At 38.8% G+C, this 24,226-nt stretch overlaps 2 protein-coding genes and 1 long non-coding RNA gene across 5 annotated transcripts in view; 2 read left to right on the top strand and 1 right to left on the bottom strand.

The window, feature by feature from the left end:
* Syt4 (Synaptotagmin 4) overlaps positions 1-15,375 on the top strand; it is a 44,526-nt gene extending 29,151 nt beyond the window's left edge. For both annotated transcript variants that reach the window (XM_090175210.1, XM_090175209.1), the window contains exons 2-5: positions 8,064-8,450; positions 10,926-11,467; positions 11,879-12,002; positions 12,067-15,375. In XM_090175210.1, the coding sequence (XP_090031336.1) occupies positions 8,064-8,450; positions 10,926-11,467; positions 11,879-12,002; positions 12,067-12,374 (1,361 nt within the window). In that variant the 3' untranslated portion in view covers positions 12,375-15,375. The remainder of the gene's footprint in view (positions 1-8,063; positions 8,451-10,925; positions 11,468-11,878; positions 12,003-12,066) is intronic.
* Positions 15,376-19,946: 4,571 nt separating this feature from the next.
* Positions 19,947-21,249, top strand: LOC149945383 (uncharacterized). Its single transcript, XR_016480847.1, has 3 exons — positions 19,947-20,473; positions 20,553-20,658; positions 20,734-21,249. It is a non-coding gene; the product is annotated as an uncharacterized LOC149945383 (long non-coding RNA).
* Positions 21,175-24,079, bottom strand: LOC149945382 (uncharacterized). Of its 2 annotated transcripts, XM_090174918.1 has the most exons (5): positions 23,752-24,079; positions 23,558-23,690; positions 22,991-23,497; positions 21,727-21,845; positions 21,175-21,659 (listed from the first exon to the last, which is right to left on the bottom strand). In XM_090174918.1, the coding sequence occupies exons 1-4, from the start codon at positions 24,007-24,009 to the stop codon at positions 21,760-21,762; spliced, it is 984 nt and encodes a 327-aa protein (XP_090031044.1). In that variant the 5' UTR covers positions 24,010-24,079; the 3' UTR covers positions 21,175-21,659; positions 21,727-21,759. The 2 variants fall into 2 exon arrangements, with proteins under 2 accessions (XP_090031044.1, XP_090031043.1); XM_090174917.1 differs by having other exon boundaries at positions 22,991-23,690.
* Positions 24,080-24,226: the final 147 nt, after the last annotated feature.

The following is a 24,226-nucleotide window of genomic DNA, read 5'->3' as shown; positions in this document are numbered from 1 at the left end:
AGAGCCAAGACCTGCAAGCTAATGTTTATACAGTGCTTGTTGAAATAATGGAAACTTTTCACCTGTAAACAGAACGTCGTGTTTTTGCCAAGCCTGAATATGTCAAAAAAGCTACCTGGTTAAAAGGGAATGCTTAATTGTTGTTGCCGTAAAATTGAAAAAATTTACATTATTTCAACAAGCTTTATATAAATAGTGACTTGCAGATCCTGGTTCTCGGAAATATTACTTCTGGGCGATTTTATTGGAGGATGATTTATTGAAGCGTCTATTTCATATACGATAAAGATATATGATCATTTTGGCAACACTGATCAAGACGCAAACTATCCGCAACGCGTAAATGGAGAGGCGATATGTATGCAGATTTATCGTTGCCTACAACGCTCAAATAGACCCCTTGTAAAATTTACAAACGCGAACTTTAAATATTAGCTGCAGCCAGTGGCTGCTTAAGAAGGCTGGGTCCCCGGGGCGGCGGCAGTGTTTTGTGACACCCCCCAGGACCGTGCAGAAGTTTTCACGTCCGTCTTCTTCAAGTTTAATCGTTCTGATTTGCACCCCTCCCCCCCTCGAGCTTCTCCGATGGCACCCATGGCTACCCTGGTACCCGGGGCGGACTGCCCCCATCGCCCGCCCCCCTTACGCCGCCACTGGCTGCAGCTACATTAAATTTCTCACGGGTATTCCCGTAATGATTTTTAGTAGTCAAATGATGTAACTTTTCACGAGTCGCGGTCGCAAAGGCCTATTAACACGAGTCAACATTTTTTTTGCCAACTTAGTTGATGAGCATAGTTTTCGACTTTCATCCATAAAACGTCGTGTTTACGTTCAAACCAATGAGGTAGAATAAATAGAGATCCAAACAAATCTGGGATTTGCGGGACACGTTTTATTTGAGTAGGAGAATTAGGTTTAAGTTTCAACTTTATCCAATCGTGTAACTTCGTTTGGCGCCATCTGTTTCTGTAAGCAGACACTTTTGCAAAATATGTTAAGGTTTAGTTTTCGAATACCACGATCGATGGCGCCAACATGATTTGATTAAGTTCATTTACTAGGTCTAACTCTCCACCTCAACACATACGGTCCCGCGAAACGGTAGATCCTGGAAGGGGGATTTGGATCTCTATTTATTCTATCTCATTGGTTCAAACTCTCCGCGAAAAATTGTGACAATGGAAATTATGTTGTATTTCATAAAAAAATACTTCTTCTACTACAAAATATGCCAATTTATATTAATAAAGGTGTTTAAAATTAATATTATCATTTAGTTAGCGTAATTAAAAGGATGTGTAAGAATAGTATTAGATTTCAATATTTGGTCGTTCTTCAAAACTTGGCCAACAAAAGCGTTTGTGCAGACGAATTTAACTTTGTTGCAATATTGTAAGGGAGATAAAACAATACTTGAAGATTTCGCCTACCAAACTTCTAAGTAGAAGATTCCTGGGTTGGTAAGTCCTTGAACATTTGGGTGATTGCCAAGACACGCTGTGGTGGACACGAACCTTCCCTTGAACTAGTTTGTCAGTCGCAAAGTTATTGGCTTGTTTTGGTCGTAATTAGGCGCAGTGCCGTAAATACGGTGTCCGACTCCGCGCGGTCTAAAAAGGAAGTCAACCAAACACCCACTTCATTAATGCGTATGTCCTATTTCAATCTACAGCTCTGAATACGTTATTCAACTTAAAACGCGTCTCTGGATTAGCAATTATTTGTACTCAAAGTCTACATTTGTATCACATAAATAAAGTTGTTAGCTTGGATTTAAAGGGAATAGGTACTTACATATTTATTGTGAATCACTCAATTTCAATTTTCATCCACCACGGTGACGCTAGTTATCTTAAAACCACAGCGCGTCATCAAATTTGGCCGTGGTATTATCTATAATTGGTTACCATGGTAACTATGGAACTAATTGTTTCGGTGGGAAGTGGGTAAACGCTATTGACAACGCGCGAGATAGTGATTTCGAATCTAGGATACGAAGTCTATATTATCTTTAGTAATAGTAAGTGTAGGGAGCTGTTGGCTCGCTTGGCTTGAAAGGCTTGACACCACCATCCTATTCAATTTAATCCGGCGAGCTGACTTAAGGGCATTAAAATTTGCATTGGAGCCTAAATTGGTGCCTTGGGTTTTAGAAAAAGGGGGAAACAATAATTTATAATTTCACACTTTTCTATTTTTTTGACAAGCACACTGCTTTCTCTTAATTACGTCATTGTGACGTCTTTGTTATGTGAATACGTCTCAACTGCCATATTTCGTTGAAATAAAAGCAGAAGTATACCATTTATCTATTAGAAAGATAATATAAACTTCTGATTAAAGTCCAAATTTGTGTAGGTTCATGAGAGGATTTCTCAACTTACTCTAGGTCCTCAACTCTAAAGAAAGCAGATAGAAATCAAAATAAAGCCGAATATTTTCAAATTTTTTTATTACTAATTACTTCGATTGAGGAGCTGTTGGCTCGCGTGGCATGAAGGGCTGGCCTCCACCCTCCTACTCATTGTAACCCGGCCACCTGTTTAAGGCATTAAAAGTGGCTAGATGATTTGGGCCTAAGGTGGTGCCTTGGGTATTAGCCTCGATTATTATTATTAATATTAACTAATTATGACAAACGAACAATTAAGAACTATGACAAACAGACAATGACCAATTACGACCAACAGACAATGACCGATTATATGAAACCTAACTTATCTTCGAAGAAATGGCTTCAAGAATGATTTCCACACGAGGGAAAAACACTTCAAAGTTTTTACACGCGTTCAAAAATACATTATTAGTCGCGCTAGGGGAAACTAAGCTTTACGATTGTGTTGGACGCTCACGAAAAGTGCTCTTGCTGTAGATCTTTGAACTAAAACACAAATTTCGTAATTTTTTTGTGAATTACTCAAACTATTGAAGTTAAAATTGACTAAACTATTAATTGAACTGACATTGTGCGTTTATGAAAAATAGGTGAACTTGTGAAGCCTTTTGAGACCATTCTGGGCTGAGTCCATCTGCTGAAATTAAATATTTTGGTGTAAATGACAGCATGCACTCCAATAGACGCTAGCCTAACCATGAACTCTATTAATGTCTTATTCAACTTGTTAAAAAGTTCCACGTGCCTCTTGATATTTTAGTACAAAATGGCTCGAGCGATTTCGCGCGAGCTCCCTAAAATAATAAAAATGCGCGAGACTTTTACGCTAATTTATATCCTCCTTAAGCCTGTGTCAGTCCAATCGAGAACAAAGCAGCTTATCAATTTATTAAAGTGCGACACCAATGCTCGAAAGTTTGGTTCAATATTTCAGGCAATTTTGCTGTTGCTCCTCCGAATGCATATGCCAGGTCGGATTACAAAATTTAAAAATTTCAACATTGTTCCAACGTTAATTCAAACAGGGAGTACAGAACGGGAGATGAAAAGAGGGGGGTTTTTTGGTTCTGCTGCAATGAGCTACACTTCAGCCGGCGCCTCTGCAAAATACGGGACACCTAGACTATTTAACGCCATCTATTATCAGCGGCCATGCGGTTTTTGTTGAGAAATTAAAATTTGACACACGTGGTGAAAATAAGCATGGACCATTGTTACATAAATCGACTTTCAAAAGTTAAAAGAAAAAACATTGTAATTATTTTAACAGATCTTATAATTATTTTATATCATTTTATACAATTTATTTTTCTATTTTAGGGAATGTGTTTAAAAAGGCCATGTTAAAGGCAAAAATGGGAAATATATTAGCCAATCATTGCAAAGGCTTAAGGTTTGAAATATGATACAAAATTATATTTACATTGATTTAGTACTATGATTTCAGTTGTATTAAAAATGATACGCTTCACTCAAGAAACTTAAGATAATTTAAATATTTACAATTAGGATCTACGTTATCTAATGAAAGACGGCAGCATGCACTTCCTCCATAAACAGCAAAGCCACAAAAATTAGGTAGATGGCGCAACAAGACGTATCTTGTCCCGTATTTTGCCAACCTTTCCACCCACCCCACCTCGATTCTCTGGCGTCTTGGTTGAGAACCCTAAAAGATCTGTCAAAACGACTCCCGTTCTGTACTCCCTGATTCAAATGGCGCATAGCCATCAAACTTCTAAACGTCGTTTTCATTAAGTATGAATGTATCCATTTCTACCAAGAATATCAAACTACATTAAGCAGTCTCCAGTCAGTCTCAGAGAGAAACACTTTTGATGGTCTACGTTTTGAAACTTGGCTAGTTTTATGGCCAAGGCTTAAGTGGCAAATTTTATTTCATAACAGTTTAATGCTCAAGAACAATATTTGGAAAAATATTAATAGGAAATTAATGATTATAAAGTATTTTTTTAAGAATTTCGTGTAACCCCGAAACATTTCGGAGGCTTAAAACTTAAAAGGCGTATATTTTACATCGAAAAAGCATCTGCTAAAAGCGCTCCAACTTGTTGTTAACATAACTAACGCCAGTTATCCCTACCTTCTGTTACACCTGGTGGAATAAATCAATAGATGCTTCAATAAAACATCTTCAACGAAATTGCCAAGAAGTAATGTTTTCTTGAGCCAGGACCTGAAAGTTACTGTTTATATAGTGCCTTTTGAAATAATGGAAACCTTTCACTTGTACTGTGTGCAACAAGTGTTTCCTTTTAACAAGAAGGATGCTTTTAACCAGGTAGCTTTTTTTGACATATTAAGGCTGAGCAAAAACACTTACGTTCTGTCAAAAGTGACATAATTACCAAAAGTGTGTCAATCGGACCTATTTCTTATTGAATGTTAGGAGCGAAATACAAGTTGGGAGGGGAGAAAGGAAAGTATGCCTTGGGGAGGGAAGGAAGCTAAAACCAACAAATAACGCCTCGTAGTGAGGAACGGAGGAACTAACAAGGAGACGACCCGAGGTGATAATCACCGATTTTGTTCAAACTCGGGTATAGTGTACACCTCCATGTACCTTAAAAAATCTGCAAGGGAAAAGTTGCGACGGGCTTTCGTTTTGCCATGGCAACCGAAAACGTTTTAGACAACATGATTTGAAATTTTTCCATTGAAAATAACATGGTAATCTGAAGGATTTTAAGGGTAATCCGAAATATGTAACCATAAGTCTATAATATTGTTGAATAAGTTTGTCACTTCGGTGAATATTTTACTGAGAGCTAGTAATAAAGTGACTTCATCACAAGAAGAAAATATCCCCCTAGCGAGGCAAAACGGTGGCGAAGCCCGTAATTCAGTCTGTCTTGTGAATAGCTCTCAGTAAAACTTTTGCATGCGAAGAATAGGAAGTGTCACACTTATATAAAATATTATAAACTTATGATGTAACGCACCTCTTTCGTAAAATTAAAGAGCTTTTATAGTGTACAGTAAAACGTTGTTTTTATTCCTCCATAATAACGTATACACTAGTTTGGAGTTAATGAGTATCATAGAAAACAGTAAACACAATCTTACATGTATATCAGGCCCTAATATGTATTTCTCCTAGTGTTGATGTTTTTACCACACAATAAACGCTTCAATAAAAGATACTCGGTTTCTACTCCCCTCTCCAAATTCATCTGGGAAGGAGCTATTTCCGGTCGGTTGGTTAAACGGTTAGAATGGCTAGCCAAAAAGTCATATTTAAGCCAATTGGAGACGCGTTTTTGCCATCATGAGAATTTTGCGTCAGATAAGAAACGCGTCGGCTCACGTGTATAAAGAACATACTAATGTTAATTTTCGATAATAAATGTTAAGGTAAAATATATAATGTTACTAAAACTAAGTATAAGAAGATAATATTATTATTATTATCATCCTCTTATGGTATAAATAATTAAAATTATGTAATATTTTTATAATACCGGGCAATTTTCAAGCTTCTAATGGAGGCAGAGTTAATTCATTTCGTATAAAATTATCTTTCGGAAAAAGATGAAAACTAATTCCTTTAGAACTAAACGTATTACTTTTGCAGTACGGTATGCAACAAGGTTTCCTTTTAACCAGGTAACTTTTTTTGGCATGTTAAGGCTTAGCAAAAAACCGATGTTACGTTCGAGAAAGTTTCCAGCTTTCTAATATTTCAACAAGCACTATATAAATAAAAACTTATGAGTCCTGGCTGTCGGAAATATTACTTCTTGGCAATTTCTAGGAAGATGTTTTATTTAAGCGCCTATTCAAATCAGAAAGTTTTAGTTTCGTAATTCCGGTATTGAAAAACTCTTGTTATTCATATTTCGTTCGGAATAAAAGATTAGTTCGCTTGTTTTCCCAGCTTATGCCGGTCTGGCTGGTTCTTGCCAACCCTGCCCCATAGGCCTAATTTTTGCGTCACGGCGTTTTTGGCCAAGTTAAATCCAGTCCTATGACACAATTAAACACAGTGCTTATGGCCTGCAAAGGTGTTATCTGGGGCTCGGAGGATACCACGTGTTTTAGAAAGATTAGGGTTTACGATCACACAAATTGAGTCATGTCAAGAGTAAAGTGTGCCATGACAACCAGAAATGTGTTGTTTCATTTTTGGTTAAGTGCCAGGTACTACATTAACCGGTTCCGCCAGCAGGTTTTTCCGATATGTTTAATAAACGTTTGGTTGTTGAACGCTCACGTAGAAGATTTCTGCTTGCCGCCATTTTTATTGATTCATTTTAAACGGGTTTTGAACAGAGATCCTTTATAGCTAAGCTAAGGGAGATATGGAAGTTTTTCAGGAGGCCGTACACCAGTATCGTGGAATGGAGTAAAACCAAGAATGTATTTATTTACACTCGGGGAGAATGAATATGTCGATATTATTTTTAGCGTTCCTCCAATTCCACCCATTGGGGACCCCGGTATGATCCTCCGCTTTAATAAAATCAAATAATACTGCTATCTCATTGGTTCTTAAAAATTACGTTTTTCGACGCGATTAACGCTGCAGCGAGGACGCAAAAAATAAGACCGCCTACTTTTTTCCTCCCCCCCCCCCTTAGCGTGACGGGGTTAGGGGCTCAACGTGTCCGTCGATAGTCTCGACATATTCATTCTCCCTGAGTATAAATAAATACATTCTTGGTAAAACTAACCAGAAACCCTTGATAATTTTCGGAAAATAAATATTTTACTCCCTGCCCCCTAGGAGCACCAAATACAAGGAGAACGCAGCTAGCCTTTAAACACACTAACGCAGTGTTGTGTACAACTTTCATTGGATGAAACTTTACGCTGAACGTTTTACGTAAAGGGGGACGACAATTTCAGAATTTTCCCCTTCCGACGGCAGCAGGCGCTGAAGCGTCTAACCAATGAAATATGTACGCAAGAAATTGCACGACTTTTGACGGGTTGCGTTCTCCTTGCGTGGGGGGCTGTGTTTGTTGCTCCTAGCTGCCACTGAGGTGCTGGCCTATCAAAGGGAAACAAAAGGGGGCTTGAACACTACACGTGATTTTACCATTGCTCTAGGGTAGTGTTTCATATCTCCTGTAGCGTAGCTATATAGATCTCTGGTTTTGAGCTTTTTGGCGTTCAACAACCATTTACATCACCTTTAAGCAATCGTACCAAACGGTAACACAATTAGAAATGTAGGATTATTTTACAATTTTAGTAGCAGCCTTTATATTGAATTGCTGTCTGCTCAATAAATTTTATATCTGTACAACAGCTAGTAGTTTCAGCCTGAACGATAAAAACCCCAATTTTCCCCCACTCGAAGCCTATATGGGAAAGTATTTTTCAAAGAGTACATAAATGACGCAATAGACGTAATAACCCACTCGCACGACACAGATTGAAACCCACTTGAATTTCCCAATACCGCAGGCCAGCGAGTCAGCGGCGTCACACTTGTGTCTGTCCGTCTGTCCGTCGCACGACATAAGGGGTTGGGGCGGAAATGAGTCGGTAGAACGTTACGCAAGAAAAGTAACTGGGGTATATTTCTTTCATTACATTTATTTTTATTACCAACAAATCGTCAGGCCACCAGAGACCTGTCAGCGTGATATATTAAATAAATCATACAATTTATATTTTGTCTTTTCTTTGTCAACAGTAGCGACTCCTACGCTGGTAGGGCTGTGCGTGGGCAGCGCCTTGTTCGTGGCCACTCTAGCCGCAGTCAGTTGCGTCTGCTACAGGCGACGCCTCTTCACCGAGCAAAACGGAAAATGGCGCTCGACGCTGGTCTCCTCTTCGTTGCAACGCAAAAAGAAAGCAGCGGCGGCCAACGACACGACTCTGCCCTTGAGAAAAACCACCACGGCCGTACGAAGTCCTAGCAGCGGGCCCGCCGGACCGGTCCTCAAAAAGACCCCCAGCCCCACTGGCCCCGGAGGCACTCAACTTAGATCGCCACCGTCTCCGCAAGATGGGGTTAAAAACACCTCCCTCGAAGACACCGAAAACAAGCGACAAGCCAAAGAAATCAAGTTGCAAAAAGGTAAATGAACCGACCTCCCGCGCTTATTGATTTTCCTAGCCCGCGACGTAAACAGGCGGCCAAGGCCTAACGAACGGCGTTGCGTCGAAGCGACTAGGCCTAACTCGGCGGGGACCCGGAATTACCCCTTTCCTTTTTATTTGCCCTCTCATTTCGCTTTATCACATTTGTCGTCATAGAAACAAAAGCTAGCGGCGATAACAGAAGCGCCAGGGGTCTCGTCGTCCAAATGACGCGCTGGCCCGACTCAATTGTTTCGGCCGCCTAAATGGAAAAGCCAATACGACAGAACCTATTTTTGTTACTTTTGCTGGTTTCGTTCCGACAAAATGATTAATAAAGCTGGAATCATGTACTCCAGCGGAGATTCTCCGAATGAAGGGGTCATTCGGATTGGGACTTATTTTGGGAAAATGCCGAAACCGTAATACGGGGAAAGACACGCTTCTAATGACGCGGTCCGAAGAAGCCGAACAACTAACAAAGCAATCACTTACTGCGACCAAAAGTCAATCAAGTCGAGATACCTGACTTTCGAAAGAAATTCGAAATAAGAAGCGTTTGTAATTGGTTGTTTCAAGAGGAGCCGGGTTCGATCCCAGCTTGTGGCACTGGGTGAAAACTCGGAACAACTCCTTCTGCGTTGAGTTTGCAAGTTCTCTCCCCACTGGTTTAAGGGGTTTTCCCCCGAGCTCTTCGGTTTCCCCTTCCATAAAAACTTGTTGAGGTTAACGGTAATAGTTAGTGTAGGGAGCTGTTGGCTCGATCACGTGGCATGCAGGGCTTGCCACCACCCTCCTACGCAGTGTAACCCGGCCACCTGAATTAAAAGGCTTCAAAAGTCGCTTGATGACTTAGGCCTAGGGTGGTGCCTTGGGTATTAGCCTAGCTGATTAGTATTTTATATTACTTAATATTTTTGTGTTGCCTTAACCTACCTTTAAGTAAATTTGAAATATTATTATTGAATTGCAATTATGCTAGATATAAAACCCAGTGGCGGCCTAAGGGGGGGGCGGTCCGCCCCGGTACCAGGGCAGTAGGGGGTGCCACCGGAGAAGCTCGAGGGGGGGGGGGTGCAAACCAGAACGATTAAACTTGAAGAAGACGGACCCGTGAAAACTTCTGCACGGTCCTGGGGGTGTCACAAAACACTGCCGCCGCCCCGGGGACCCAGCCTTCTTAAGCCGCCACTGATAAAACCAAAACATAGTTTTCCTCAAAAATTGCGTTTTTAGATTTGCTTGACTTTTCCTCACGGGTAGAGCAATGCCCCCAACGCGACACGGAAATTGAATTCGCGTTCGAAACAAAAAGACCTTTCAGAGTTCCGTCATCTTTGATATTGGGTCCCAGGAACCCACCGTAGGAAATGGAACGAGTGATAATTTGTTATTAAGTGGTCTCGCTAGAGGCGCTTATCTATTTGACGTCATTTCACATTTTGTAGTTATTTCGACTAACTGAGACACCTATAGAACATAATTAGAGAATTATGCTAAAATGAAGCATGCATTCTACCCTCAGGCCAAGTAGGAACGGCCCGTTTCCGTACGCACCCAGTTAGCAATTGGTTTTTCAGAAACATTCATTGATTGCACTCTTAGGCTTAAAGCTACTGAATAACACACTAAAATTTGTAGAGGTTAATGGTAATAGTAAGTGTAGGGAACTGTTGGCTCGCGTGGCATCAAGGGCTTGCCACTACCTTTCTACGCATTCTAACCCGACCACCTGAATTAATGTCTTTAAAAGTCGTTTATGTCTTAGGCCTAAAGTGGTGCCTTGGGGTATTAGCCTAGCTGATTATAGTTGATTATTAAAATAGCATTATGGGCATCAGTTACGGTAAGTTTCTTAACTATACGCTCGTCCGAAAGTGTTTGCATGATACAAAACTATTCCAGTGATACCTTATTGGAAATTAGTAAATTATGGCATAATTTAGAAAGCTTTACCAGAAAACTGTATTTGTATATACTTGGAATTTCTAAAGAAGACAATAGTGTTCCTGATGATTCTCATAGAAACGGGCGTGGTTTACAAATTACAACGGAGATTTCAGTCGAGACGCGCTAAGTGACGCTTGGCGCCAGTCGACATTAAGCCTTGTCTCGAATAGAAGTTCACTTGCCTTCTGCACTCTTTTATAACCATTTAAATACATGATTTTACAAGGAACTAAATCAGTTTCGTGAGCCACGTGACGATTTCTTCAAGAGAACCAATCGGAGTTTCTTAAATTAATTTGCTGAGTGAGTGTGTTCCAGCAGGCTGCAGCGCATCTTCTTAGCGAAGGCAGTTAGCCAATGTATTTTAAAAAACGCATTTGACGTAGTTAAAGCCCCGTCCCTTGTGTCCATGGACCTGTAGCATTCCTAGTATATAAAAAATACTTTTCTGGTTTTACCCATATGGTAAAGAAAAAAGGCAAGATTGAATAATAACTTGTGTTTTTGAATCTTTGCGGGGCAGCTTCTATAAAATGCTACGTGGAGAACGAGAAGGACAAAGAGCGCAGTCCGGCTCATTGCAAAGAGGATGAGAAGGACACCCAAGAGAAAGAAGTGACGGAAGAGAAGGGCAAGAACAACAATATCAACAACCAAATCGGAAAGTTGGGTCAACTCAACTTCCGTCTGAAGTACAGTCCGGAGAAGCACGCCCTGCTCGTCACCATCCTGCGCTGCACCAACTTGCCGGCGAAAGACGTCAACATGGGCACCTCTGACCCGTACGTCAAGTTGCAGCTCCTGCCCGAGAAACAGCACAAGGTCAAGACGAGGGTCCTGCGTAAAACTTTAAACCCGGTCTACGACGAGGACTTCACCTTCTACGGACTCAACCCCAACCAACTGCGAGCCACCACTCTGCATTTTGTCGTCCTCAGCTTCGACAGGTACTCCAGGGACGACGTCATCGGAGAGGTCATCTGTCCCATGTCGGCCGCCGAATGCGACGGTCTCGAAGACCAACAAATATCATTGGACAAGGAAATATCGCCACGAAACCTCAAGGTAAAGAACTATAACTATTCCGTACCCATATAGATATAGTCATTAGTTAGGGTGGCAGAGTGGTTAGCACTTTCACAGCGCAGCAAGAGGAGCCGGGTTCGATTCTAGCTTGTGTCACTGGGTGAAATTTAGGAATAACGCCTTCTTGGTTGAGTTTGCAAGTTCCTTCCTCAATCTAGTTCTTCGGTTTCCCTTTCCATAAAAACTTGTTGAGGTTAATGGTCATAGTGAGTGTAGTGAGTGAAGGGCTTGCCACCACCCTCCAACGCAATTTAACCCGGACTCTTAAATTAAAGGCTTTAAAAACCGCTAGTTGGCTTGGGCCTAAGGTGGTGTCTTGGGTATTAGCAGAGCTGATTTTTTTATTATGCGCGACTTCCTTTTACATTTATGACCGTTATCTCCTGACAGATAAGATCTCAAGGCCGAGGAGAGTTACTGGTATCCTTATGTCACCAGCCAGCGGCTAACAGACTAACGGTGGTCGTCCTAAAGGCGAGGAACCTCCCCAAAATGGACATAACTGGTTTGTGTGGTCAGTATCAACTAACCCACTAATGACAAACGCTTCGTATCGTTAACGGCTTCTTTATCCCCAGACCCGTACGTCAAGATGTATCTGCTCTACAATAACCAGCGCATTGCCAAGAAGAAAACGCACGTCAAGAAGAGGACTATCAACCCAGTCTTCAACGAGTCGTTCGTCTTCGACGTGCCCTACAACGAGGGCCTCAGCAACCTTAGCTTAGAATTCCTCGTCTTGGACTGGGACAGAGTCACCAAAAACGAAGTCATAGGCAGGTTGGAATTGGGGCCCAAGTCGGTCGGGGCCCCGCAGCAGCACTGGCTCGAGGTTTGCGGGGCCCCCAGGAGGCAAATCGCTGAGTGGCACAAACTGCGCGACTAAAAAAAAACCATAACTATTTCCAAAACAAGGGACACAATATTTTAAGATGTTCGGTTTATGAAAAATTATATAAGAAAATACGTAGGAACCCGCTATAAATAAGGACGATTCGGGAGCGCGCCTGACCGGTAGTGTATGGAAAAATAATATATTCGATTTCAAAGCAGCTATCTAGGCAAAAAAAGGGGCATTTTATCAAAAATAATATATATATCGGTGTACTTTTTAAATTTCCGGTACGTTAATTTTCGCAATTATCGGTTTTAAGTCAAGCCAGCTTAAGAAATCACTTTTATTTTCCCTACATTCAGTGGATGAAAGTTATAAAGCTGTATCGAAACTAATAGGTGTTGTAAATGCTAAAACTTCCCATTATACTTTGTGTCAAAAACGCCCTGTAAATGGCTTGAGACAAACATCAACTTAGGCTTAAATCTCGATAATATTTAATTGATATTAAAGTTCGTTTAAATAACGTTAAAAAGTATGGCCCGAATAGAATGAATAAATTAATAAATAGATTAACAGCAAACGCTTTGTCAAACAAGATTTGATAGTTTAAAACAAAAAGAAATGCAAAAATTAACGACTACATAAAAAATAAAAGCTGTAAATATAAGCTTCATTTTTAGCCATTAGACGATTTGAAATTGGCCAACGCCATCTAATGTGGGAAATTTTTAAGAGCAGCCACCGGTGAGATGGCACCACTAACAAGTACTAGTGGAGTTAAGCAATTTCCACCAATGGGAAAGTGGATGAAAGGTTATTGCCCTTTCGCCTTCTTTTCTATTGGGCAACAATAAAGCGTAACCTTTCACCCGCTTTCTCATTGGTGGAAATAGCTTAACCCCAATAGTACGTAGTGGCGCCACCTAATCGGTGGCTGTTCTTTAAAATGTATTCTTTTCTTATTAAAAAAAATATCTAATTAAATTGACGCTTTTTAAAAAGCGTCGCAAGATGGCGCTAGCTAATTTTAAATCGTGTTTTTTGGTTGCGATTTATAGATGATATAAATTGGCTATATTGGGAGAGAAAGGCATTACCTTGCACAGAATATGGTTTAAATTATAGTTATTAAGTTCAATATTGAAACGTACCAAGATCTAGATCTGTTTTCACTAAAATAAGGCCTTTGGGAAAATGAATAAAAAAAACGCAAAAAAACTTTTCATACGCGTTGTCATATATTTTCGTAAAATTAAAAATACATAATTATCCGGTGATAACACACTTTCAACCACCAATATATAGAAAAGAAATGACAAACCCTAAATAGAGAATAAGCTCGATAAATTTAATTGGGGAGAAATGATAAATATGCAAAGAAAATCGTAAATATAAATCTGAATCCAAAGACGCGCTTTCATCAAATATTGCTTTAGTATTATCGATTTCAATTATTTCAATTTATAGTAAAAATGTAAATAATGCACGCTTTCAATTAAAAGTTAGTAAAAAATTATATTAGGAAAATGATCGATAAAAAGACGATATCCGATGAAATATAGGTAAAATAAGCGATATTCGCTGAATTATCTGTACTAAATAATTATCGGTTGAATATCGGTAAAAGGTGATATCGGCTGTATTATCGTTATAAAGAAAATATTGATTGGGCTATCGGTAAAACCGTCAATATCGGTTGGGTTATTAGTAAAAAGGTAAAATCAGTTGGACCATCGGTAAAAATGTATATCTGTTGAACTTACGGTAAAAAAGCAAATATCGTTTGGATTTTCGGTAAAAAGGTAATATCGGTTGAATTATCGATAAAAGCGATATCAGTTGAACCATCGTCAAAGAGGAATATCGGTTGTTACTATCGGTAAAAGAATTTATCGTTCAAAATATCGGTAAAATGGAATTATCGGTAAAAGAATGTACCGTTCAAAATATCGGTAAAATGGAATTATCGGTAAAAGAATGTATCGTTCAAAATATCGGTAAAATGGAATTATCGGTAAAAGGTGATATCGGTAAAATGGTAATAACGGTAACCCGTTAACAGGGATAATCGGTATAAACCATAAATCGACCAACGGTTTTTATAAGAGAGGTTAAGGGCGCGCTAGAAAACGTGTAGGGAGAACGAGTAGGAGACGAGTGTAGACAGTAAGCGATACAGCTACGTCTACGCGTTTACTAAGGCGGTCTTAACCTGTCTAATATAGGGAAATCAAACCCAATTAAATCTATCGACCATCAACTTAAATGCACACACTTATAAAATCTTTAAACCTTCGGGAAAAACAGCTAAATGTATCTTTTAGTTAAATTCCATTAGTGGAATGTAAAAACAAAAAGATAATATATCATACAAATCAGAGAGCAATGTCTGTAAATATATAAACTTTAAAAAAAGAGTTAACTGTCAAGCTGTACATTAACAAATAATAATTATACCACAAATGACGTATAATGTAATATTGTTCTACGGTAGTAGCAAACCCCTTCCCCCCAAAAAAAAGTATTCGATTACTTTTGGCGTGAAGTTGTGATTGAGTTTACCGTATATAAGAGAAGTTTCGAAAATTAAACAACCACTCATTAAATATAATTTAACAATACCCCGTAACTCTACATACGACACTTTTGCACCAGTCAAACTCATCCGTTACTTTAAGTACTTAGGTGTAAAATATAAATTAATTCTAATAAAAAAATCCCTGGTTGTGATTTTTAACCAAAATTTAAAAGAATTTAAGTTAAATAAATAGGAAATGCCTATTACGTTGTTGTTTTGGAATGACAGAATTATCTGTTTAACGGTAGTTGTTAAAATCCTAAAGTTGATAGTATATATAAAAAAAAAAAGTTTCATATTTTCGCCTTTCAAAAATTAAAAATATCAAAGAGGCTAAAAACTCCACAATCAGAAGAGATAACGGATTATTATGTAATAAACAAATTGAATCGATTAAAACCCAAAATTGTAAAACCGGGAGAATGGATGAAATTATTGTCAAGACTGGAATACGTTTTGTAAAATTCGAAAAATAAAAGGAAACTTTAATTCTATTGTAGCAAAATCATTTATTTTCTTCCTCTCCAAAACGAGTTTTCTCAACGTAAATGTCGACCACTAGCGCCACCTTTCGAAAAAATGTTCCAAACTCAGAGTAGGCGCTTAAAGGAAAGCACCAAGAAGAAATATTTCCGAGAACCAGGACCTGCAAGTCACTGTTTCAAGGACGTATATAAGGGGGGGTTTAGGGGGTTCAACCCCCCCCCTTAGGAATCGATTCCTTTCTTACGAAAGGAGCGCAACATTAAGAAATTTGAATTTCCCGCCGAAAGTTTTGGGTACAATAACGCTAAACGGACTCACCGTTGAGTAAACGATGAGTCCGGATTCGTACTATACACTCTTTTTAGAAACGTTTACTGGGCGCCGCCATTATCGTACAGACAACCAACGAGCCTCCCCTCTTTCGGTGCCGCGGTGGTGAAATTGAACCACGTTGTCCGCGTATATTCTCTACATAGCCATTCTCCCAACGTATAAATAAATTGATGCTGCCAAAAGCCTAGGGTCCCAATACGGGTGCTTGCTCGTAGCGTCGTAGACGTACGTCGTAGCTAAGCGCCGCCTTGAAACGGCCGCCATGACATTATTTCAAGTAACAGATCACTAGGCAAAACACCACACGATCCTACGAAATAAGCACATGCCTACCATGGGCGTCGTAAGTGTCATGGCCGAACTAAACGCGTTACCACGGCAATGAACACTGGCCACACCCCCGAACAAGCTACGAATTAGTAGAGGTCTGGCATATGCCCATGTTAAATCAATCCATGGTTAAATAATAGCTCTTTATGTAAAATACGAGAGGTCACGTGATTACGTTAGATTCATCGTGCAGTTGAAGTTAGAGAGCGTGCTCATATTTTTGTTTTTGTTGAGCTCGCGCAAAAACGCGCGAGACCCTCTACACGGAAATATTAGGAAGCGCGCGCTCCAATAAATAACACTTGTTATACATGTATTCTTATATATTATAGTGAGAGCGCATGGTTACAAAATATACCCGAATTGTTCGAAATTGGTATACAGCTCTGAAAATTGATATACACGTGCCTTGAACTATACTCTCGACTACCTAAAACGCCCTTGTTGCCGAGTACACGCATATCTTAGTTAAATTGTGTTTTTAAAATGCTAATTTCTAAGTTGCACCGTATCTCCACATTTTTAGGAATAAAAAATGGTAAATCACGTGTATCTCGGGTGGTAAAGGTGGAAAAGTTTTGAATTTTTTTATGGTAATACGTGTCACAGTACTACTTAAAACCTGATATGGAACCACATCGAGATATTTTTTTTACTTGACGTTTTTAACGATTTTTCGTTTTCCTCCATAGGGAAAAATGGCATATCAGGTTTTAAGTAGTACTATGACACGTATCACCATAAAAAATTTCATAACTTTTCCACCTTTACCACCCGAGATACACGCGATTTACCATTTTTTCCTATGGAGAAAAATGAAAAATGGTAAAAAACGTCAAGTAAAAAAAATACCTCGATGTGGTTCCATATCAGGTTTGAAGAAGTACTGTGACACGTATTACCATAAAAAAATTCATAACTTTACCACCTTTACCACGCGAGCTACACGCGATTTACAATTTTTTATTCCTAAAGTTGCGGAGGTACGGTGTAACGTAGAACAATATATTTCAAAACACAATTAAACTAAGATGCACGCAGCCTCGGCAACAAGGGCGTTTTTTGCTTATAAAAGTTTTTCCAGTCGGTTTTTTTTTCAAAAATAAAATTTAGGTAGTCGAGAGTATAGTTCAAGGCACGTGTATATTAATTTTCAGAGCTGTATACCAATTTCGAACAATTTATCACCATGCGCTCTCACTATTATTTTATAGAAAGAGCATTAAGTAATAACTAAAAAAATAGTCGACAATCACTTCTATCATGGAGGAATAGTAGAGGAGGTGAAAGGAAAGAAGGCGCTAAATCCAACAGCGTAGTGCCAGTTCGAGGCGGGGAAAAAAAGGGGGGAAAGTCGAGGTTAAAGAATTCAAACCCTACGCGCCGCCTATGATTGGAATGTATGAAAATAAACCATTAGGAAATTTGAATAGGGCAGTCATGGATTTCATTTTGAAAGATCATTCATATTTTAAATTAAAAGCAAAAAAAATTACTAAAGTTCAACAAAAGAAAATAAATAAAGGTTAGTAATATTATAGGTTAATTAAAACTTTATATAACGGCTTTATAGCTGTACAATTTCATTAACTTGTATTCAAATGTTGATTTTTTCTTTGAACTATATTAAACCATTACTTCATCGCAAAAAAAAGTCTATATAATGAAACTCTAAGGCCTTTTTCTCCCTCGCCCCTGAAAAGCGAGGCGCCGCTGACGGTGCGGTCTGCGGATCGGACTGGGGATTTGCGGACAACCATATCCCGTTCGCTTTTCGTATCACATATCTAAAAAAGCGACCCGCGAAACAGAGGGAAACCGAGACTGCGGTACTTCTCGCTTTACTGGGTGGGGTTTGGGATAAGTGTTTTTGAGTAATTTTGTTGGGGAAAAAGAGTACCACGGTAATTTTCGCATGGGAAAAGGGGGAATGGGTGCCTTAGTGGGGAAAATGGTACCAAGGTAATTCTCGCATGGGAAAAAATGGAAGGGGTGCCTTAGTGGGGAAAAGGGGGTACCACGGTAATTCTCGCATGGGAAAAAGGGGTGCATTAGTGGGGAAAAGGGTACCATGGTAATTCTCGCATGGAAAAAAGGGGAGGGGTGTCTTAGTGGGGAAAAGGGGGAAGGGGTGCCTTAGTGGGGAAAAGGGTACCACGGTAATTCTCGCATGGGAAAAGGGGGAAGGGGTGCCTAAGTGGGGAAAAAGGGTAACACGGTAATTTTCGCATGGTAAAAGGGGGAATGGGTGCCTTAGTGGGGAAAATGGTACCACGGTAATTCTCGCATGGAAAAAAGGGGAGGGGTGTCTTAGTGGGGGAAAGGGGGAAGGGGTGCCTTAGTGGGGAAAAGGGGTACCACGATAATTCTCGCATGGGAAAAAGGGGGAGGGGTGGTAATGGGGTGGATTGACTATGGGGAAAAGGTACCATGGGGTGGTTCTACTATAGATTTTTGGGACGAGAAAGATACGAGTTTTTGACCAATACCACAAATAACTTTATGTAATAAATATAATGAACAATTTTTGTCAGCAAATATTCAAACAATTCTCAGCCAGTAGCGTAACTAGGAACTCCGGGGCCCCACGCGAAAAACGACTCGGGGCCCTTTTATATAGCACCGATTTTAATCATAAACGTTTGGGGTAGAGAGCTGCAGAGCAGCGAAAATACCATACCGTTTCCACTCCGTTTTGTTTCCCGGTATGGTACATATATCCGTTTCCGGTCCGCTTTGTTTATCGTCCGTTTCCGGTCCGTTTAGTTTCTCGCTTATTATTTCCGTCCGTTTCCGGTCCGCTTTGTTTCTCGTCCGTTATTTCCGTCCGTTTGCGCTCCGGTTTATTTCTAGCCCAATATTTCCGTCCGTTTGCGCTCCGGTTTATTTCTAGCCCAATATTTCCGTCCGTTTGCGCTCCGGTTTATTTCTAGCCCAATATTTCCGTCCGTTTCCGCTCCGGTTTATTTCTAGCCTATTATTTCCGTCCGTTTCCGCTCCGTTTTGTTTGTCGCCTATCATTTCGGTCCGTTTCCTCTCCGTTTCAGTTGTCGTCAATATTTTCCGTCCGTTTCCGCTCCGTTTGTTTCTCCGATATTATTTCCGTTCGTGTTCCGCTCAGTTTCATTAATCGTCTATATTACTTAATATTTATGCTCTGTTTTCGCTCCCGTTTTATATTTTGCTTTCCCTCAGTATACACTCTTTTTAGAAACTGGGCGCCGCCATTATTGTACAGACAACCAACGAGCCAGCCCTCTACCACAGAAATTTCATCCCCCCAAAACCAGTTTGGTCATCACCCTCCCCTTAGACTGTAAGGTAATGGCGGTCGATTGGTAAGGCGCGTTTAATAGTCTATAGTCTTGAAAAATGAGGAAAAATTATTTTATTTTCCTGAATACAGAAATTTACAGAAACAATTATTATTTCTATTGAATTGAATGTAAAACTAAAACTTTACCACAAGCCGGGTCACCCCGCCTATTTATTCCCTCTTTTCGCTAAACATCCTTTGTAAGTTTTGCGCTTCTGCGCATTGATGTACGCAACGTAGTCGTAGATAAAAAGGCTTCAGTTGCAGCAAAGATAATTTAAACTCGTACCCTAGATTCGAATACTGAGAGCTTTCCCATTGACGGTTTTGTTACGAAGCGTTTACGCTTTTCCGGCACGTGACCTCAGAAAAATCGGGCTCCATCGGTTGCGGCACGGCCAACTTCGATCACGCGCTGCCGCGCTATATCGCCGCAGCGCGTGATCGAAGTAGGCCGTGCCGCAACCGATGTAGCCCGATTTTTCTGAGTTCCGGCGGGAAGTGGGTAAACGCTATCGGCAACGCGCGATAGAGTGATTTCGAATCTAGGGTACGAGTTTAAATTATCTTTGGTTGCAGTTATGTTTCCCACGAGCCGGTGAAGAAGGGGGATTATGATCTCACTGTCTGGAAAAGTGGGAGACCCAATCAGCAGCCAAGAGAGAAATGAAAACAGTGTCCATGCTTCAATATACGACGTTTTTTTCGGAAATTTGCTCCAATCCCGTTCCATTACAAAGGTTTTGGAAAATTTTACTCCGATCCCGTTCCGTTACAACGATTTTTCGGAAATTTTACTCCGATCCCGTTCCGTTACAACGATTTTTCGGAATTTTACTCCGTTCCCGTTCCGTTACAACGATTTTTCAGAAATTTGCTCCGATCCCGTTCCGTTACAACAAATTTTCGGAAATTTGCTCCGATTCCATTCCGTTCCTCTACTTTCTTATAAATTAGCTCCGATTCCGTTCCAGCGCCGCGGAACGGAATAATTTCCGCTCCGTTGCAGCTCTCTAGTTTGGGGGCCCTATTTACGCCACTGTTCTCAGCAATGCTTCTAATTTGTACAATGTCACCTACGTAGGAAGACCCCAAATTGTAATTGTAAGTACTGTATTTAAGTTCTTACCATATCAATATAGGAACCAGGATACTAATAATTTACTTGTCCTAAATTCTTAAGGATTCTCTTGAAGAAATTAATAAAAGAAAAATTAGCACGCTCAATACTAAGGCTACAGAAATGTTGTCATCTTTTGCTGAAAATTCTACCAACCTTTTAGGCAAAGGTAGATTTCTTTGGAAGAGACACGAATTATTTACGAATAGCGATTTCTTAAAAGAGGTCAAATTTTCGTTTAAAGATTTGACTCATTTCCCTGCGTTGCAAGAAAGGGACCAGAATTTGGTAACATCTATATTTGTAAACAGGTTATTTGATGAAATTTTTACATTATATGAAAACAAAGAAGTAGAAACCCAACCTGTCAAAACTGAACTAACCCAGAAGATAACCCTAAAATTATCCATCAAATTGGTGGCTATGTTGTGAATGAAATTATCAGACTGTACGAATGCCCAAATTTTTGGAGAATCTGTTTAATCAACAAGATTGATGCCAAAGAAGAGTACCACTCATGGAGCAAAAAACAGGATAGAGGTGGTTTATTGTTCCTGTCAGCAATAGCTTTTGAATTTTTTCAAAAAACCTGTGATATTATTGTTACTTTTGTTAACCCTATGGAACCGTTTAAAGATAAAATTTAACGTTTAAAGATTTAAAAGGTTTAACAAAAAATGTAAAAAATATATTTCAAATGATTAAGAAGAATTGTCTAAATAGTAGCGGAATAAGGAAAGAGCTCAAAGTTATCACAAATAAAAAGCTTTAATTAAATCTGAACTTTAATTTGTTTGGTTTTAAATCAGGAGTTCGTCTAAAAACCAAGCTATATAGCATTGTTTTATATAGTAGTTATTCTTGTAACTAGTATTGAGTTACAAGAAAAACTTATTACAGCTGTGCATCTCGAGCCATTTTTCATCTTCGGCTCTCTTTTTTTTGTATTTGTAAAATTTCCATTAGTAACATTTACCATTAACAATTTCATTAGCTTCAATCTTTTAACACCTTGAACATACTGATTTACAGTGAGATTTTCCCCGGCACCACAAGCTTAACGTTGTTTACTGAAATAGTTATCTACTAAATCCTGATTTAACCGTGCTGTCAACACAAATTAGGCTCCTTTATCCAATAAAAACTTCACTACTTCAATTGTCGAATACACTGAAATAATTTGTACCATTTTTATATAATAATACCTTTTTTTTTAATTTAACCAACACCAGTTTACCAGTAATTTGAATTCCTTCGAGTGTTTCTCTACTTAAGAGCATTTTTGATTTGTCAAAACCCTCATCAACTTCTTAAGCGTCCACTTCATCCAGATATCCAAGAAATGTCTTCTAACCACTAAAATTAAAAACAAACTATTAGTCGTTCATTCTCACTTCAATTCATTACCTTAAAACGCCAATCATTAAGACTATTTAAAGGTGCTAAGGCTTGTTTTCTCTTGGATTTTGTCATTGATACGTTTGAAACATTTAAAATATCAAAGATCTGATCAAACATGCGAATAAATTTGACAGTTTCAGACGCCTCCTCACCTACAATTTCTTCAATTGCATTTGCAACAGTACTACTTAACACCTGTGTAGCTAGTTCAACTCTGATAGTGTTATAAGAGTTAGGAAAAACATGGCTGTACGTCAGTTTTGGTGCAAGCCGTAAAATAGATGAGGAATCAATTAGATACATATCTTGAATTATCTTCTACATGCTTCCATAACAAAAAATTTCCGTTTTTCATTAAGAGCTGTACGGTTTGAGGTGCTTTACTTGTTTAATTTTTTGTATTTTTCTTCAATTTTCCACTATTGCTAAGTCCATTCTTTGCAGTTTTTACAGCATGACACACATCGGATATATAATATAATGGTTTACTATTTCTAAATGGGTTTTTGCTTCTGTAGCCCACTCTGTGGTTATGCAATTTTTGTTCACTTTCCGTGCAAACTTTTATTAGCTTTTGGTTCGATGTAGCTTTATCACAGACGACACATATTATGTTAAACCCAGCTCCCTGCAACTTTTCAATACCTTCCCAAACGATTGAGTACAGATCTTCGGCTTTGAGATAACCACAGGGAAAAAATAAATAAGCATATTTAAAGTTAGTTGTAATTCCTCTGACCATCAATTGCAGAATGTGTGTGGCTAAACTGAATTTCGAATCAACTTCTTTTGATTTACCCGTTATAATATTTTCAGATTCAGCAACTTTATTTTCTTGTTTAACAAGGCCACCTTCCTACGTATTTGGCTTTCAGACATGTAGCGAATATTAGTATTATTCTTAACTTCATTTATTGGGTGGTTGTTCTCTCTTTTTCTCCTATTCTGTAATATTTTTTTTGTGAGACGACAATTTTGGCAAATTTTTGACCGTTTACTCGCAAAAAGTTGTTGGCACGTAGAAGATCTTATTGACAAACTTACATTGCAACTTTTGGCTGATTTTAAATACTTGTCTTGAAAGTAGTTAAATAATTCACCTTGAATTCCTTTACAGCTTGTCCATTTATCAATTTCAGTTAAGAATTCCAATACTTCAGCAAGAGAAGGTAAAGGTTGTTTCAAATCTTTTCCATTTGATTTAAAGATTGCATGACTATTCAAAATATATTCATTACAAAACTTGAGTTTTGGAATTAAATTTCCATCCATTTCCACTTTAAATATATTAGTATTTGAACATTGGCTGAAAATCAATTGGGTAATATCAAGATTAGACTTTTTTTTTTCTTGTTTTAAATTAATAAACCAATAAATGGAGTCTAAGTTGTTTGATTGATATAATAAAAATTCTTGCGCTAATTGGCGAAGAGATTCAATTGGCAAATGCATATTATTGGGCTCTTCTGATTGAACTACTTTACTTTCAATCTCTTGTAATTTATTGTTTAAACCCTCTTCATTAGTTTGAAACTCTTGTGTGTGGTTGTTTGAAGATTGTTCAATCAAAAGTTCATTGTCTTGCCGGTGTTGCAAATTATAATTTTCTGTCACATGAACGTTCACTTCATTTAGAGAAAATTCTTCCAACATCTGTTCAGGCTTACCATTTGCATCGCCATCATTTAGAAGTAAAGTTTTGGTTAACACTGGCACTAAAGGTTCAGTTTGATCCATGATTTGTTGTTCTGGGTTATCCTTGGTATACATACAATAATTGTGGTCTAACACAAATGAAGGCTAAGAAAAATGATGATTAGAGAGAGAGAGATAAGGTGAATAATGTTAATGTTTGACATACTTTAGTAATTTCTTTTACAGGATGCGGAAATTCCAGTGTTGGGCCTTTTCCACCGATAAAATGTTTTGAGCATATAAAATGATGTGATTTAACATTCTGCGTTTTTATATCAGGGCGATTTATTGCTTCTAGCCACAATTTACACAGTTCTAAGTTCCTTGAAGGCTTGGGGACAGGGAAAAATTTTATATCTTGGGAGGTAAATCCCTTTGATGATTGGTGACTTGTACATGTTCGATATAAACAATACCGTCCCATTTCAAATAGATCAATTTAAAGAAAATTTTAACGTTTAAACACGAGTATCTTATAACTGCGATATTGCATTAAGCCTAGGTAGAAGCAGACTACATAGTACATACCCCCTTTTTTTACATCCCCCGATCTTGGAGGAATAAAACAAGTATACTTGTTTTATTCCTCCAAGATCGGGGGATATAGAAAAAGGGGGTATGTACTATGTGGTCTGCTTCTA

The sequence above is a fragment of the Leiobunum rupestre genome, chromosome 5 (assembly GCF_980474605.1).
Source record: "Leiobunum rupestre chromosome 5, qqLeiRupe1.1.hap1, whole genome shotgun sequence".
Lineage (NCBI taxonomy): Eukaryota > Metazoa > Arthropoda > Arachnida > Opiliones > Sclerosomatidae > Leiobunum > Leiobunum rupestre.
The sequence above is the reverse complement of the archived record's forward strand: the minus strand, read 5'-3'. Positions and strand labels throughout refer to the sequence as shown.

Bases quoted from the DNA above. Each gene is read 5' to 3' on its own strand.
- LOC149945382 (XM_090174917.1), bottom strand. From the start codon at position 24,009: ATGGGACGGTATTGTTTATATCGAACATGTACAAGTCACCAATCATCA. The intron at 23,691-23,751 runs GTATGTCAAACA...CATTTTTCTTAG, and splicing joins CTGTAAAAGAAATTACTAAA to CCTTCATTTGTGTTAGACCA. The intron at 21,846-22,990 runs GTGAATTATTTA...TTTTAATTTTAG, and splicing joins AAGCTGTAAAGGAATTCAAG to TGGTTAGAAGACATTTCTTG.